The 16,920-nt window shown below is 30.6% G+C and overlaps 2 protein-coding genes across 3 annotated transcripts in view; both read right to left on the bottom strand.

The window, feature by feature from the left end:
- The window catches only part of LOC107067783 (mind bomb 1), a 35,276-nt gene extending 26,208 nt beyond the window's left edge, over positions 1-9,068 (bottom strand). For both annotated transcript variants that reach the window (XM_089173646.1, XM_089173647.1), the window contains exons 1-8: positions 8,862-9,068; positions 8,125-8,472; positions 7,834-8,034; positions 7,605-7,724; positions 7,164-7,493; positions 6,925-7,072; positions 6,594-6,835; positions 6,255-6,452 (exon numbers count right to left, since the gene is read on the bottom strand). In XM_089173646.1, the coding sequence (XP_089029772.1) occupies positions 6,255-6,452; positions 6,594-6,835; positions 6,925-7,072; positions 7,164-7,493; positions 7,605-7,724; positions 7,834-8,034; positions 8,125-8,472; positions 8,862-8,963 (1,689 nt within the window). In that variant the 5' untranslated portion in view covers positions 8,964-9,068. The remainder of the gene's footprint in view (positions 1-6,254; positions 6,453-6,593; positions 6,836-6,924; positions 7,073-7,163; positions 7,494-7,604; positions 7,725-7,833; positions 8,035-8,124; positions 8,473-8,861) is intronic.
- A 175-nt stretch (positions 9,069-9,243) lies between these two features.
- Ltn1 (E3 ubiquitin-protein ligase listerin) lies at positions 9,244-16,888 on the bottom strand. Its single transcript, XM_015323629.2, is given in 25 exon segments — positions 9,244-9,763; positions 9,837-10,004; positions 10,076-10,267; positions 10,356-10,567; positions 10,630-10,760; positions 10,856-11,002; positions 11,095-11,449; positions 11,539-11,713; positions 11,792-11,975; positions 12,057-12,235; positions 12,330-12,495; positions 12,555-12,670; positions 12,800-13,295; positions 13,376-13,724; positions 13,802-14,015; positions 14,099-14,532; positions 14,535-14,784; positions 14,865-15,000; positions 15,074-15,261; positions 15,341-15,619; positions 15,621-15,696; positions 15,794-15,909; positions 15,988-16,254; positions 16,328-16,537; positions 16,747-16,888. Coding segments are annotated over 25 exon segments (5,145 nt in total). The 5' UTR covers positions 16,792-16,888; the 3' UTR covers positions 9,244-9,703.
- Positions 16,889-16,920: the final 32 nt, after the last annotated feature.

Below are 16,920 nucleotides of genomic sequence, written 5' to 3'. Positions count from 1 at the left end.
TTAAAAATTTCTAACGAATTATTTAACAATAAATATAGCGAAGTACTGTACAGTTATTAGGGGTTGTAAGAATGATAGCAAATCAGAAGGGAAAAAAAAACTAAAAGAAAAAGAAACAACGGTTCCAACAAACATCCGACAAATTTCTCTTTATAAAAATAACAAATGTTATTTATTGTTAATATTTTTTTTATTTCTAAGCAGACCTCCGTTGAAAATGGCAGTCTATCTAAAGACTGTATTTAGTTTTCACGTTGCGAGTTTAACATTACTTCTATCTAGTCCTTCGTGAAATTAATAATCTAGTGAAACTCGGTTATATTTTGTTGTTTGCTAAATTGAAAATACTTGTTATAATACGTTTTAATCGAATCTTCCGCATACGCTTTCATGCATTAGACGTTTCCGTTAAAGAATTTCCTTTTTTTATTTCAGGGGTAGGAATAAATTAACGCTGACTGAGAGATTCAAGAAGAAAAAAAAAAAAAGGAGAAGAAGAATAAGGTGAAGGAGAACTGGTGAATTCGTTGCGATTAATTCCCCTCGTTGGTTTTTTCTTTTTTTCTTCTTTTTTTTCTTTTTCTTTTCGAAGGGGAAACGAAAGGGAAGACGGGATGAGCTTCGACTGTTGGGAAACGAGAATCGAGGTGACGCTATTATCGCGCGTAGCCGCGTTGCGCGTGACGGGATTATAGAAAAGTTTTGTGGAATCGAAGGAAAAGGATCAGAAAGAGAAGGAAGAAAAAAAAAGAGACAGAAATAGAGTGAGTGAGTAAGTGAGAGAGAAAAAGTCGGTGGTACAACTTGGCCCAAGGAACGATCAAACTTTTTCTCCTTCTTTAGTAGAAAGGGATAAAAGTATTAAAAAGAGAAAACGAGAAAGAAAGAGGAAGAAAAGAAGTAGAAGAAGTAGAAGAAGTGGAAGAAGAAGAAATTTCGAATTCGACGTAAGGCGACAGCATCGAAATGACTTTTGTATCTGCAAAAGTGAACGTAAATCTTGTTCGAACGATTTTCATTATCGTTTCTGCTTTATGTCTTATCTTCCTTTCCTTTCCTTTCCTTTTCCTTCTTTCTTTTTAGTGTTCATTATACATTCAAAAAAGAATTTTAATAATCAAAATTAATAAGACAATAATAAATATAGTCTGAAATCGAGATTCTAAAAAGAAAGAAAAAGTATCTTTGCCTGAAATGTTTTAACTAAATAACGGAACATATCTCGTACGATCTGTTTAAAACGAATTGTTTTACAATTCTTTCATACCCTACCAAGATGTAACTATCAAAAATAAGGAAAACAGTAAAATGAAAAAAAATAAAGGGGAAGAAATAGAAAAAAAAAGGGAAAACCAAAGAGAGACAATAAATTGAAAAAAAGTAATCCCAAAGGGATTCTAACACATTGTATTTTTCCGTGGAATCTCCTTGTCTTAAAAATCGAAACTCGTCCAGGGAATACGTAAAGAAGAACGAGGAAAGAATGAACAAAAAAAAAATAGAAGAGAGAAGGAAAAAGGGAGAAAAGAATGAGAGGAAGGAAGCTGAAAAGTCTGTGAGAAGAACAAAGAGCATTCAAAAAGTTTCCTATCGGGAAAAGTCATTCGGTTTTTCGTCTCCAATGCTTGGAAAGAGAAAAAAATAAAAAACAAAAAAAAAGAGAGAGAAAGAAAATATCGAAGCCGAAAACCGTCATGGTGCCGAACTCACGTACGAAACGGTATTTCGATTAGCCCTATCCTTCGGCAACAAAAAAAAAAAAAGAAAAAAACTAAACGAAACGATCTAGGAAGATGGCAAGAATTCTTTGCTGGACCACCCAACATAACAACGTTCTTCTTGGTATTTGTTTCTGATGGTGAAACAACGCGCGCGCGCGCGCGCTCGCGTGCAAGCGTGCACGAATCTTTTCATTTGGAATTTCGTGCACGTTTACGAAGCAAGTAAAAAAGAAAGAAAAGAGAAGAAGAAAAAGAGTATTTTTCGTCGGACCAAACGTGATCACAAAAATGTTCTTTTCTATTTCTCGTAAAGAGACACACAGGACACGCACACACACATACACGCACACACACATACACGCACACACACACATGTGGGCATACATTTATACACAAGGACAATAAAGAGAGCTTATCGTGCTTATTTTCTTGTGTTCTATCGTAAAAATTAGTTTTTGGCTTTGGTAAGGGTTACAAAAGGAACATTCGAAGATTTCGAAGATTGTCCCAACTTTTTCTTCGAGATAAATCGAATGAACAAAATGAATTATCTTTTAGAAGATTACGAGAAATTATTGTTCATGGGACATAATATTACTGTATTTTTTCTTAACTCATTCGCGTACTCGTTATAACTGAAATAAATTGAAGCTTAACGTATTAAATAATTAAAAATTATAATTCTTTCAAAGGCAATAAAAATTTGTTAACAAAAATAATATTACAATTAATTTCGATGATTTAAATTAGCAAATAATTATGCTATCTTTTTCTTACTTATTATCAGCCATTATACAAGTGCACAAACATTTTTTTCTTTTTTTCTCTCTCTCTCTCTTCCTAATTATCCATAAACATTGAAATGAATGAAACTGCAGCCTTATCGAAAAAATAAAATAGTAAAAGAAAAAGAAAGAAAAAAAGAAAAAATAGAGATGAAAATAAGGCTCATCTCGAATACAAACAACTAAATAGGATGCCGAGCACGTAAGGGTTGTTTATCACGGAAAATGCTCCCGCCGGTTGTCTTCGGCTTCGAATTGTTTCGAAGGAAAATAGGAGAGATGTTGGAATCGTTATGTGTCGGTTCTCTCGCGAAGTATATACAATTCCCATGCACTCTCTCTCTATCTTTATCTTTATCCCTATCTCTATCTTCATCTCTATCTTTCTCTTTCTCTTTGGCCCGGAGTCGAAGTTCCAGCTTGATTATGCGCAATGCGTATTCTCAAACACAAGCCCGCGCGACACTCGTAAACGCAGCTGGAATTTGGAGCTTTCTCGAGAGCGCTCAGATAACCAAATTAATTAAGTCTCCTGCAAATGAGGAGATACCCGCCTAACGAAGGTGAATTAACGCTAATTCGCGTTCGTGTACCTGCCTGCGTTCCTGCCTGCCTGCCTGCCTGCTTGCTTGCTTGCTTACTTGCTTGCTTGCTTGTACTTGTATCCTGGCAGGCAGACAGGTAGGTAACCTTCCATCCTCTCCCCTCATCCTCCTATTATGTGTAGCTAAACCTTTTCGGTTTCATCTCTTCCTTCTCTTCTTACCACTTTCTATTCCACCTATTCCTAACATCATACTTTGACCCTTACTTATTGTTAAATCATTGGATATCAATATGACTGTCTTAAGTTTACTTATAGAATAAGAATACCTTCTCACACCTATCCAGTACTATTAAAGGAAATTGCATCTTTTTATTATCTCCTCTCTCTCTCTCTCTCTCTCTCTCTCTCTCTCTCTTCTCTCTCTCTCTCTCTCTCTGAAGTCAACAACACACGGTTTTTCTTTTTGGTTACTTCAAACGGGTCATCCTATCTATTTTACTAACCGTACCTATATTACTTAACTTTAGTAATCTAATGAAAAACAATAATTCGACGTGGCTAGGCGTCGTCGTTAAGTGATATAAAATTTATTTGAATTTATTTTTATTATGAAAAAAAAATACTACGGTATTATTATGAAGAAGAAAGAAAAGATCACAAAGAAACAAAGTTAGGGGGATAACATTATTTTATGCAGCTATGTTTTTTTATTTTTTGTTACCTTTTTCCGTCTTGCAAAAACACGGAAAAAAACAATCTTGCAAGTTACCGCATGATAAAGAAAATTAGAGATAGAGGGAGGAAAAAGAATAAGGTTTTTTTCATCTCTAAAGATAATTTCTTCACCGTGTAGCTTTTATATTTCTCTCTAAGAAATTGATTAGACTTAAACAAAAAAAGAAATATATTTAACATTCATTGAACGGAAAAATGTATTCGATAAATTTTTCAACGCCATGAATTTATCTCGAATAAAAATCATAATAAAAGGTTTGATTATAATAATATTGACCGTAAAATGAAATAAAATTCAAACGGAAGGAAAAGAAAAAAAAATAATCCGACAATGCGAACGAAAAAAAATTTAAAAAAAAAAAAGAAAAGAAAAAAAATTCAAAAAAATAGTCGCAAATATGTGGAAACGTAAAATAAGAAAATAGAAAGAAAAGTGGTGCGAGCTTTTATAGTGGAATATCGAAGTTACCTGGTAAGATATGCGTCGATATATCCTGATTGGAATCTCTATCTCTTTTTTCCTTCGAGCTTTTTCTCATGCCCCAAAATCGCACCTTTTCCCTCTCTCTATGTGTTTCGTTTTATCCACCTAAACTACCCCTTCTTTCTTTCTTCCCCCATCTTACTTTCCGCAAATTTATTTTTCTCCTTGCCGATTTAGACGCTACGATCCTATTTTCCCTTCGATTTTGCGAATAAGCTATTTTCGAGAAAGCTTGTTTTCTTTCTTCATTCTTTCTAATACTTATATATATATATTTATTATATTGTGTTTTTTCTCTCTTTTATCGTTTTCTTCTATTCGTATCTCATTCCACGGTTTGTAAATCATTTATTTCTTTTTAATTAAAATAGAGAACACGAACATATTATAACTGTATATATGTTTTTTATTTATCAGTAATATATCAAAACTATTAAACGGAACATTTAAACCTGACATTTGTGCTACTTAAAAAAAATATTTAAAAAAAAAAAATTCCCCGTAAAAATATTTTTCTGAAAACTTTCTTATATGAAAAAGAAACAAAAATAATCATTCTTTGAGAATAATCTATGAACGATGCACGAAGAAAATCCGATCGAGCAAGGTAACGTCACGAACGCTCGTGATAACGCAAAGAAATGACGGGAAGATTGACTCTAGGCAGATTAGGAGGATCCTGATGGATCTACCCGTCCACGAAGAATTCACTCTTGTGAATTTCATACTACTAGCAAAGAAAATCAGAAAGAGAGAGACAGAGAGAGAGAGAGAGAAAGAAAAATAACTAAAGAAAGAAAGAACAAGAAAAGCGATTGAAAGAAGAACAGAAAACGTTAGTTCGCGAGCTTTCACGTAGATATAAATCATGGAAAAGTAGAATACCAAGAAATAAATCACGTCTAGACGATTCAAGAATAAAATAAACAAGGACTACCACCCATCCACTCTCTCACCCCCTCCCAACTTCCACTACTTCTTTCACTACTTCCCAGTTCCCATTCTCGATATCGAGTTATATTTCACGAGATTTTGAGCGTGAAAATTTCGAGTGTAGAATAAAAGCTCAAAAGCGAGCTTTCTCTTCGAAAAACTATGTGCGTGTTATCCTCAACGACCTTTTTGATGAAACTTTGAAACTCTCTCTCTCTCTCTCTCCTCTCTCTCTCTTTTGCCAGCTCTTTCCATGTTCCACCCCCTCCAACCTCTGCTTCTCTTCCCAACGAAGAGAAAAAGAAAAAGTGAAAAAGGAAAACTAAAACTTGCAACGCATCTAAACTATAAATCTAAAATTTCTTATATCGATTTCCATTGAACAGCATCGATATTTCTCGAATTAACTCTCACCCTTTCTCTTTCTCTTTCTCTCTTTATACTCGAGAGAGAACATTTTCTCATATAATTTCATATTAAACGAACTTGTGTTGGGACAGCATATATATATTATACATATAATATAATACAATATAATATAATATGATACATATATATATATATATGTGTATATATACACATGTATACGATCGATAGCTCAAATAACGTTTCACTCACCGAACAGTTTCCTTCGTATTTCGATGCACGAAAAAATTTCATTTATATCGTTCATAAATTTCAAATTGAAATGGCAATCGAGTAAATTAATATATTCCCGTACCCTTCCCTGTTTCATCGGCCCAATGATATAAAACGCTATGATCGATTTAATTTCTTTTTTTTTTTTTAACTCTTCTTCTATTATTCTTTTCTTTTTTCTTTTTTTAATTTCTATTCTACTACATAAGCGCACATGTATATATAAATATATACATTTATAGAGATTTGACAGTCAAAGTAGACAGTCAATATCTCGTTTTATGAATTCGTTTTCTGTCCTCATTTGAATAATATCCATTGTAGGTCTTCAGGCGACAACATACTCGTTAATATAAATAGGAAGTAGAAACACACAACACGTTGTTATATATTATCGACATAAAACTTACCTGCAAACTCGGATGACATCCTAACTCCAGCAAAGTTCTAACCACTCCGGCGTGGCCTTTATTCACCGCGATATGAAGGGCAGTCTGACGCCTTTTGTTACGAGCATTGAGATCAGCACCAGCACCTGCCAGCAAAGCCATTACTCCTGGCTCATCACCGAACGCAGCATGATGCACGGCTCTGTCACCGTCCTTGTCCTATTTGTTTTATTAAACGAAAACTTTAATTTATCATTTAATTTCTTTATCTTTTCTGGGTTTTTTTTTTCTTTTTTATTAAATCATCAAATATCGTAAGAAAAAGTATTTTTCATATGTCTGCTGTAAATTTTTATTTACCTCAATTTCAACGTCAGCTTTGTAACGGAGGAGAATTTTAATAACTTCCAAATGACCATTTTGACTCGCAGCTTGCAAAGCCGTATGACCGGAAAATACGCCATTGACGTCGGCCTCCGGTCTCTTCAAACATTCCTCGCATTTACTACCGTCGCCGTTCGCAGCAGTTTTAACTAATTCTTCGTTAACGTCACCCGAAACGTGAGTTTCGAATAATTTCTTCAACAGTGCCGATAAACGTTCTATAAGTGAAAAAATACGTTTCAATTAATTCAACAATAGCAATATATTTTATTGTACAATTGAATTTAATTTCAACGAAAATCTTTACCTCCGCTACTGTTTCCTGGAACGCTGCCATCGCTACTGGCAACTTTTGTCACTGCTTGCGGATTGTACGTCCATGATGTGCTACACACTTCAACTTTCAAATCTCCATCGTGATATATCTGTTGTACTCTTCCTATTTTTCCCAATGTCTACAAAAACAAGAAAATAATATAATAGTATATTCATTAGATTTATCAAATATATTCGAATCTGCGAAGACATAAAGAACATTTAGCTTACCGGTGTCATAGCATCTGCCCATTCCCCATGACCACGTTGTAACAATTTAATTTTCTCCAAATCATTACAAATTTGAACCAAATCACCCACAGCAAACGTTTGATTATCTGAACTAGAACTTGTAACGGGTACAGGTATCTGGACTTTTGTAATTACAGCTGGATTGAAAGTCCACCTGTTACCACTTGGATATGATACAACAATATCATGATCTTCATCAATTCCGACAACGGTACCAGTAGTACCAAGACATTCAAACATTCCATCAGTCCAACCACCGTGACCGTGTTGAAGAGATTGAACTATCTCTAATTCCAAATCGACATTAACCTTTGTCAAAGAAAAATATTATGTTAATAATAAAATATAATAAATCTAATACAATATTTAATAATTCATTTAAATTGAAAAATAAGTTTAAAGATTATTCATCTTCAGTACCTGATCTCCAATTTGTAGACCATGTGGTCCAGTTCTACCTGGGCCCTGTTCACCTAGCAATGGTAAATGATCTCTATAAACTGTCTGTCCCTTAGCATCACTGACAACCTTTAAATCAGCCTAAAAAATACCAACAATATTTATAAGTATATAATAATAAATAAATATTAATTACAGAATCAAAATTTAGAACTTATTATTACAGTATGTGTATGGTATAAAAACTAACCATTCCTTCGAATCCAACACGATACAAATTTTTGGCACCATTATCCCAAATAACATAAGCTGCTGAACGAGGACTGGCCGATGACCAATCCTGTATTTCATTAACTTTTCCTCTACGTCCATTCCCACCGTCTTGATCTTCCCATTGCCAATCAACACCTCGAACAACTCTTGCACCAGGAAAAATACCTCGAATGGCTATCTGTAAATAACAAAAATTATTGTATTAGTATAAATTCAATAGATATTTTATTGATATAAACATTTTATTAATTATATTTATAATACATACTTTCTTAGTTTTACGTCTTGGTTCTAATAAAATGCGTTCACTTCCAGGAGTAGCAATGCGATAAAATCTATGCCTCAAATGATGTTTATCTCCATGATAACAAATAGAACATAAATCATAATTCCCACATTCAGCACATTTCCATCTAATACCAAAGATTGGTTGTTGTCTACAAGTATCACACATAGTTCCTTCGTGCTTGACACCTGTTGGTGCTGAGTCTAATATGCGTAGATCAAAAGCACCAGAACAACGATAATTTGCTGCTGTACCATTATCCCATACCACAACAACTTCTTCAGGAGATTCAAAATTTCTAACTGTACCAACATGTCCTTCTCCTCCATCCTATTAAACAATAATGCACTGTTAATAAAACTCACTCTTAACCTTCGTTTATTTTAATACAATTTTTTTCCTCAATTTTCTAATAATATCAAAATAATTTATAAATAATACAATACAATAAGATTAATATTAACAATTACTTAGATCAAAATACATTAATAACAAATAATAAAGTATAAGAGAAAATAATTGTTGACTATCTGATAACCTTAAAAACTTGTTGAAAGCATTCGTAAATTTTAATATAATTTACACACAAAAATTATCGTATAAAATAATTGAGTAATGTAAAAATTCTATACAATATTAACGACGTCAAAATAATCGTGGAAAAACTATTTGAACGATTTGAAAAATACATATTTATAATAAGTAACCTATGTTCCAACCTGTTTACCCCATTTCCATTCAGGTCCACGAATAACTCGAGCGCCGACACCCTCCATCATAAATCGCGTTGTACGAGTACCGGTACTCGCACTAGTCTCCATCCCTCAATATTTTTTAAATGTTAACCGATAACGCGAAAACTACCGAAACACGAGACTTCTTTCACGTACGAACACTGAAAAATACCGCCATCTTAAAGTAATGTCAAAACATATGGTACCAACTTTCAGCCATTAAAAACTTACTGTTCAATCGATGACAGCGCCACCAATAACGGTAGTATCAAAAATAGGAATTAAACTTATCCATTTAATCCTAACCCTTTTACATTGCCGGATTGCGATATAAACAATGAATTATTTCAAACAAAAATCGTAAATATATCAGGTATTAATAATATATTTCATTATTTCTTGAATTATTGGCAACTTTCGAATTATTCAATTTTAAACTAAAAACTTACATTCTTCCTTTTCTTTTTGTTTTTAGTTTAAAAAATGGATTTTTGTATTACAATAGAATGTTTTTATACATACATCTTAATTCTGCACATATTAGTTATAATAAAACATTAATTGTTACCAGTTACATATATGTATGTATATATATATATTTATATTTAATACTAAAATCACATAAATTATATTACATAATGGATTTATTTCTTTCTTGCACGTATTCTATATTAACCTGCCTTTTTTATTATTATTATTATTATTATTATTATTATTATTATTATTATTATTATTATTATTATTAATAATAATATTATTGTTATGACAATAATATTAATAATAATAACATTTTATTATGTGATTAGAATTATCTTTATTCCTTAGGATTAAAACACATTTCGACATATCGGGCATGTTGATTTCTGACTCGTACTAAACCATTTGTACTAGAATAAAAAGAATATAATTTAATACATAATATAGTAATATTTTACTAAGAAATATATTCCAAATTCTTACCAGGCATGGTGTATGGAATTTCTTGCGACAAGTATGACAAGACAATTTTGGTATTTGATAAGTACTTATATGAAAGATACTGAAACATATATAACACTCCTCAACACCGGCAAATTTCTTATCCAAATTCTTTTTCCACGATATCAGTCCATCCCAAATTGAACCATTCTGTATCAAAAATAATTGTATAAAAATAAATTTTGAATACACATAAGTATACATAGAATTCTAATACTCACTTGATGAGTAAGAAATATTGATAACTGCATATGACAATTTCTCCAATTGGCAGTACCTCCTGCATGTTGTCCTGGTTCTACGGTTACTGGACCCAATGGATGGTTTGGTGGTAGAACGATACTAAGTTCTAATTCAGTATCATCCATTTGATATAATGCTACTACTTCTCTAGCCGTTGGATGAACTTTTACCTATAATATTAATAAATACAAGAAAATATTCTCAATCTATTAAATAAGTTACATGTGTTAAATGTAGTGCATATTTTATATTTCTTACTTGCATGTTTTCGACATTGACTAGCCTGTTATTAAGAAGTTCTTCTTGACATAACATAGGACTGACATAATGCATTGTTATTCTATCCACTGCTACGCTAACTCTGCTATCAGCTGTACTCCACCATTGTCTCACTAATACTGGTAAATGCCTCAAAGTATTTGTATATAACCAACACACTATATGATCTAATCTCCATTCGGTCCAACTTTCTAAATTAAAATTATACTAATTAATAATAAAGTAATTGCCAACAAGTTGTAGATAAACGTACCTCCAAAACTCATAGATGGTACGGTAGAAAACATTTCTACTAATTTTGCAGCTTTGTTTTTGTTATCCTGCAATACTTCCACTGGCATTAATCGGAATATATTATTCAATAAGGATGGAAATAGATCTTTCCTAAAGACATTAAATAGTCATTTATAATTAAATTTGTAAAATCTACGAGCGAATATGATGGTTAATATGATAACATTTACAAGAGTAAAACTTACTTTAATATTTCAGCGTATTGATAGCGTAAATCACCATGTGTATTTGCACACATATCCAAAACGATAGCCCACAGCAATAAGTAACCCAAAGTATATGTGTAAGAATCTGTATAAGGCTGAATAGTACAACTAATAGTGTCGCATAATCTAAATGGAGATAAAATAAACACGAAACGATAAAAAAAATGTATTACAAATAAATAATATTAATTTATCTGTAAATTATTTTGAATACCAACTTGAAATCTATAAGCATGGTGTTAACGATATATTGAATATTCAAAAGTGTTTCTTCGAAATTCCTAATACTCAAAACAAGTGGATGAAAGCATTCCGCTTCCATTGACGTTTTGTCGTTTTCTACAAGCTCAGAAATAGCATGTTTCAAACAATGATACGCAGCCAATTGAATAGACGGTGCTGGAGACTGAATAAGTTTTAGACACAATTTTATCGTTTCATCTAAATTATTGCTTTCGGTAGACTCACTATCATTTTTGAAAAGTTCTTTAGCATAAAGTAAATTTATTGTTCTACCCAAACAATCTAAAGCAATAATCGGTTTTAAAACTCCCATTTTTTCGACATAAGATTCTGTAAAAAATATTTCACAGTAAATTTTAGTTAATATAAAATTCATATTGTAACCTTTGTAAAATTATTTGATAAACAAACAAAATTACCAGCATGAAGCTTCCAAGTTTTTAGAATACTTCTATGTATGTCTTTAGCAAAGACAGCTTTCCATTCATCTAAAATATCAGGTGGTAATTCACTCAAAGGTTTTACTTCGTGTTTATGCATCAGGCTTTGAACTTCATAAAAAAGCTGACTAACAGCTACTGTTAATGCTATCACCTGTATAAATGTATAAACGTATTATATTCTTAATATTAAAATATTAAAAAGAGTATGCATTTAATGCAATATATTTACCTTGAAATCATTGAAATTATGTTTAGATTTATTTACAGAAGCTTGCCAAGATGATAAAGAAATCAGAATAAAATCCCAATTTTCGTATGTTAAATCCGTTTGTTTTTTTATAATAAATTCCGTAAGAAATCTTATTATTTCTAGAGTTAAAGCTACGTTTTCCCACGACTCTTCGCTAACATCGCTATAAAAAAATACCAATTATTATTTAAAAGTAGTCGCGGAATAGTTTTTATAAATAAAAATGTAAATCAAATATACGAACCAATCAAGAAGGAACAATTTTGAATTCTTTGACTGATCAATAACAATTCTTTCTAAAATAGGTAGGTGTACTAAAGAATTTTCTTGAGTCGATAGTATATTTCTTCCTACAATTAACACACTTAGAAGATCATCTGTTGATACTTGAATCTCTTCCAGATCTAAATATTGAGACGTAATCTGAAATAATTTATTTAATAATATTAACAAAGAATTTTTCATTTATTATGCAATAATTATTGAAAAAAAAAATCAAAAAGAGATAGCATTATACCTGCACTGCTTGTAAATATGCTTCTTTATTAGATGAATCTTTTTCTGGAAATATACCATTGTTTTTACACATTTTACAATATTCCAAAAGATCTGTTTGCTCACATAATTCCATAAAATAGACATTAATAATATATGGTAAAATACTTCCATATTCAGACTTATATCTGAAAAGAAATCATTTTAATTTATAACTTGAAACATTGTACAAAAAGATAATACTTACTTTTGAATATACTGAAGAATTTCCTCATGTTCCTTTTTAGTTATATGTTTCTGTAAACTTTTCAAATTATTTTTTACGGATGTCAAAAGTTTATCCACATTTTTGTAACATTTAGTCTGTAAACGAAAATGTTAATTATTTCAAATTCAAAAAATTATATATATATATATATATATATATATATATATATATATATATATATCATATAATTTTGTATAAAAATATAAAATATAAATTGTACTAACAGATTTATAATAATTCACATAAATATATCCTAAAGTAACAGAATGTAGGATATTTATTAATATTTCCGTAAATCCTTGCATCTCAGTATGATTTTTCGTTTTAATTTCATATTTCAATTCATTCATAATATTTTGTTCATATCTTAAATAAATATTATTTAATAATTTAGTTACAAACAAAGCCCATATAAGGCAATTCTCAGTGTTATCTGCCGAAACGTTATCGGTTAAATTAATTTTTGTAGTATGGTGATATGCACGTATCTCTTGTTCGGGTTTCGATACATATAAATGTCCAGTTATTGCTTCTGCATAAATGACTATTCCAGTAACTTCAGCTATCCATGTACTTATATTTGATTCTGTTAAAAATGTAGAAATGACTTCTTTTTCGTACGAATTCACGCTGATAGTATTCACTAATGTATTATAAATTATTACTTCAAAAAGATCAGTTACTACATCTACTAACGAATCCTTTACGTCTACTTCGTGTCTGTAAAGAAATACAATGATAAGAAAAATAAAATCTTATAGGTCTTTTAAATATATCAAAAATAAAAATAAAACTCTTACGTTTTGTATATTTTGTTCCAAGTAATAATGGCAATATGTTTAGTAAACATGGTAAACCCTAAATGATTAAGACTTCGTCTGCATGCTACAAGACTATTTTTCCAAACTTTTCGCATATCATCGATAGAAATTATATCATAATAACTGGGATATTCTTGAATACATAGTACAAAAAGTGCTTTTAATAATTGTAGAGAACCAGATATCGGTCTCTTGTAAATCCACAGAAACGGCACAAGTTGTAAAATTAATTTTCCAAGTTTTTCCAAGGAAACGTAGTTTCTTTTATATATTGAATCGCATAGGATTTTTATTATTTGATTAGCTGTATCTTCATTTATTAAAAGATCTAAAAACAAATCAATATTATACATAATACAAATGTAAAAAAAAGACCGAGACAGATATTAAAAGTATGAAACATACCACAATCCTTAGATCTATCAAAAGCCAATAGAATCAAATTTTTATTTCTTTCTAAATCAATACAATAATTATCAGAAGCTATTTCCATGGCTACATCTATAAGTAGACTTGTTACGTTAGATTGTGAACACCATTTTTTTGCCGTAACATCATTTCTATTAAATCTCGATAAAATACACTCTGTAATACTTCGAACTATAGTGACATTCTCAAGCTAAAAATGAAAATAATAATTACATATATGTGTATATTATATTTTCAATAACCAAAAAGAAATATAAAATATAATAATCTTACTTCAGTTAATGAACTTAAAACTTTATCCTTATCCATATCATCCATGTATTTAACAAGTTTGAAAATTATTTCTACTACATATTTCTCTTTGTTCGATGCCTGCGTTAACCAATTTTTCAAAGTTTCGTTATAAAATTCAAAGAAACTTATGTTCGGTTTTAATGATTTTGTAAGAGCTATAAAAAGTTCTTGACATTCAAAATGTGTGATTATTCTGTCAAGATATTCGATATATTCCATGAAGTGCTCTCTATTAATTTTATCAAAACATGTTACGCAAAATTCATTAACAAAATTAAAAAGTTCTCCCTGAAAAACTTTGTCCACTTCTACTTCTACTTTTTCTATTTGACATTTAGTTTCGGTAAGCTGATTAGATTCAGCAAAGTTTACTTTTAAATTTTGTCGTCTTCTATTTGGGGGATTTTTAAGTTAAGTAATAGTTCTATTAGAGAATTACTTATATGTACGATAGATGTTGAAGTGGAAGTTTGCATCATATTTATGAGCTTTTCATATAATTGTTTAAGTTCTGCCCAAAATTTGTTTATTAAAAGTGGGTATGATTTATATTCTTCGTTGCAACGATTTTTACTCCAATATTTCAACAATTGGATAACTTCACAAAATAAAATTTGTTTCATTACTACATTTTCTACTAAACACATTTCTATTATAGGAATTAGCTGCAATATTCAAAAAGATTTGTTTAAATTAATATCTATAATAGTATATAAAATAATATATTCTAAGTCTTGTTATTTACCTGTTCTTTCAAAAGCTTCTCACACAAAGGAACCTCATTGACATTCAATAAAATTGCATATCGTAAACACTCTATAAAAGAAACCGTTACTGCAAACATTTCGGAACGACTAAGTTGGACGCTCTTAGCCGAAAAACTGAAAAATGTATACATCATCAAAATTGTTGCATAATTGACAACATACAGTTTAAGTGAAATCGAATAAATACCCTTGTCGCATATTCTCAAAGAAATTCGTGTACAAAGTCGTATTATCAATATTTAATTTTGGAAATTGACTAAGGAAAGGTAATAAATTAGGATAAACGACACTCGCACAACATTGTCCACCACCACGTAAAATTCGCCATAATTTTGGCAACACTAACTTCTCGATACTAACTACTATATACCAATCCTAAAAAAAATAAAAATTTATATTTTAACAATTCATAATTTTATGTAATGTAACAGAAATTGTAGTTTAAATCATTTACTTGTATTTTATTAATAGCAATAAGCAAAGACTCCCAGATTGCCGAAGAAAGCGCAGGTTCCGTTTCATCCAAACTGTTCATAATGGCTGTTACCGTTCTTTTCTTTTCATTTTGTATTAAAAAATCAGCATTTTCTATTATTGACGTTAACGCAGTAAAAACTGCTGTTCTTATAGGAATAGCATCGTGCTTGGTTAATTTCCAAAATTTACCATTGCTTATAATTTTCTGATGAATTTCTTTAGTTTTCTCTACTTCTTGAATGGGTACTTTTTTTAAAATAATAGCTGTAACTGTGTAAACTTGCCACCAATACTTTTTGATACTTTGTTTCCATTTCTTCGGCGCTTAAGGTTCTTAAGAAAAAAAAGAGAAGAAAGAGATATAATAAAAATATCAAAGAAACATGCGTAATGCAATTAGACATCATATTTATAAAATAATGAAACGTACTTATGTATAGACAATGACTGCGGTGTTTGGGTTATAATATTATCACAAATATATGATAATATTTCTTGTTGACAATGGATTATTACGTCCACTATTTTATTTTGCGGGAAAGTTTCCTAAACATGCGAAAAGAAATTATTAAATAATTATATTTTAAAAATAAAAACTTAAATAAAAAAAAATATATCACTCACATTAAATGAATTAGCCGCAGCCGATGCAGCAGGTGGATAAGTGTCATATTGAGAAGTAAACCAAGGACCAGCGACTTGTTTCAAATACATTGCAATACCTTTACCGACTCGTTTAACTACAGCAGCATGAGCTATTTGTGCAGCTTCTCTTACCTTATGTTCAATATCGATAGCTAAAACACTATATAATCTTGGCCAAAAAGGTAACATTCCTTCGACTGCTGATAATTCTGCTGTTTGACACATGGTTGCAAATTCTTGCAAACCCTACAAAAATACATTCATATGTTAAATAGATAAGGCAAATATTACTTGACAGTAATATAAAACAAACTTTCACCTTGTATTTTGTAGTTGCATCCTTCTTATTCATTTTTTTTAAGACAATTTGAAAATCAGAATTGACATTATGCATTTCAATATCATTTAAATTACAAAGAGTTAATCCAGGAAGCACAGGAACATAGCCACCATCCTTGACAGCTGAAAACCCAACAAATTTGGGCATTGGAGTTCCCAGAAGCTCTGCACTTCTACTACTATTTGATGGCTACAAAGTGAGAATAATAATAAAGACATTTGAAACAAAACAAAAAACAGCAAATACATATTGTGTTATTAATATTTCATCATATTTTATCAAAAAGTGCTACAATCTTGTATATTGGTTATAAAATCAGACATTGACTTATAGAATGTCTTAAAAATTTGAGGTTAATATAAAGAAAGTCTTAATTTTAAATAATAATTAATACGTACCCTTGCATTATTTTTAGTTCTCTGCGATTGTTTATTTTTACCCATGATAATTTATTTAAAATAAGAACAAATAATTTGTATTAAGCAATAGTATGAAATTGTTGTCTCTTCCTTTTCCCAATGCACACTACACTCTTATAACAGCTGACACTAATAACTGTTTGCTTTCGAAAC

This window comes from Polistes dominula, unplaced genomic scaffold (assembly GCF_049000335.1).
Source record: "Polistes dominula isolate Pdom_NZ unplaced genomic scaffold, Pdom_raw_medaka contig_33, whole genome shotgun sequence".
In the NCBI taxonomy this organism is placed as follows: Eukaryota; Metazoa; Arthropoda; class Insecta; order Hymenoptera; family Vespidae; genus Polistes; species Polistes dominula.
This window is presented reverse-complemented; position numbering and strand designations above follow the sequence as displayed.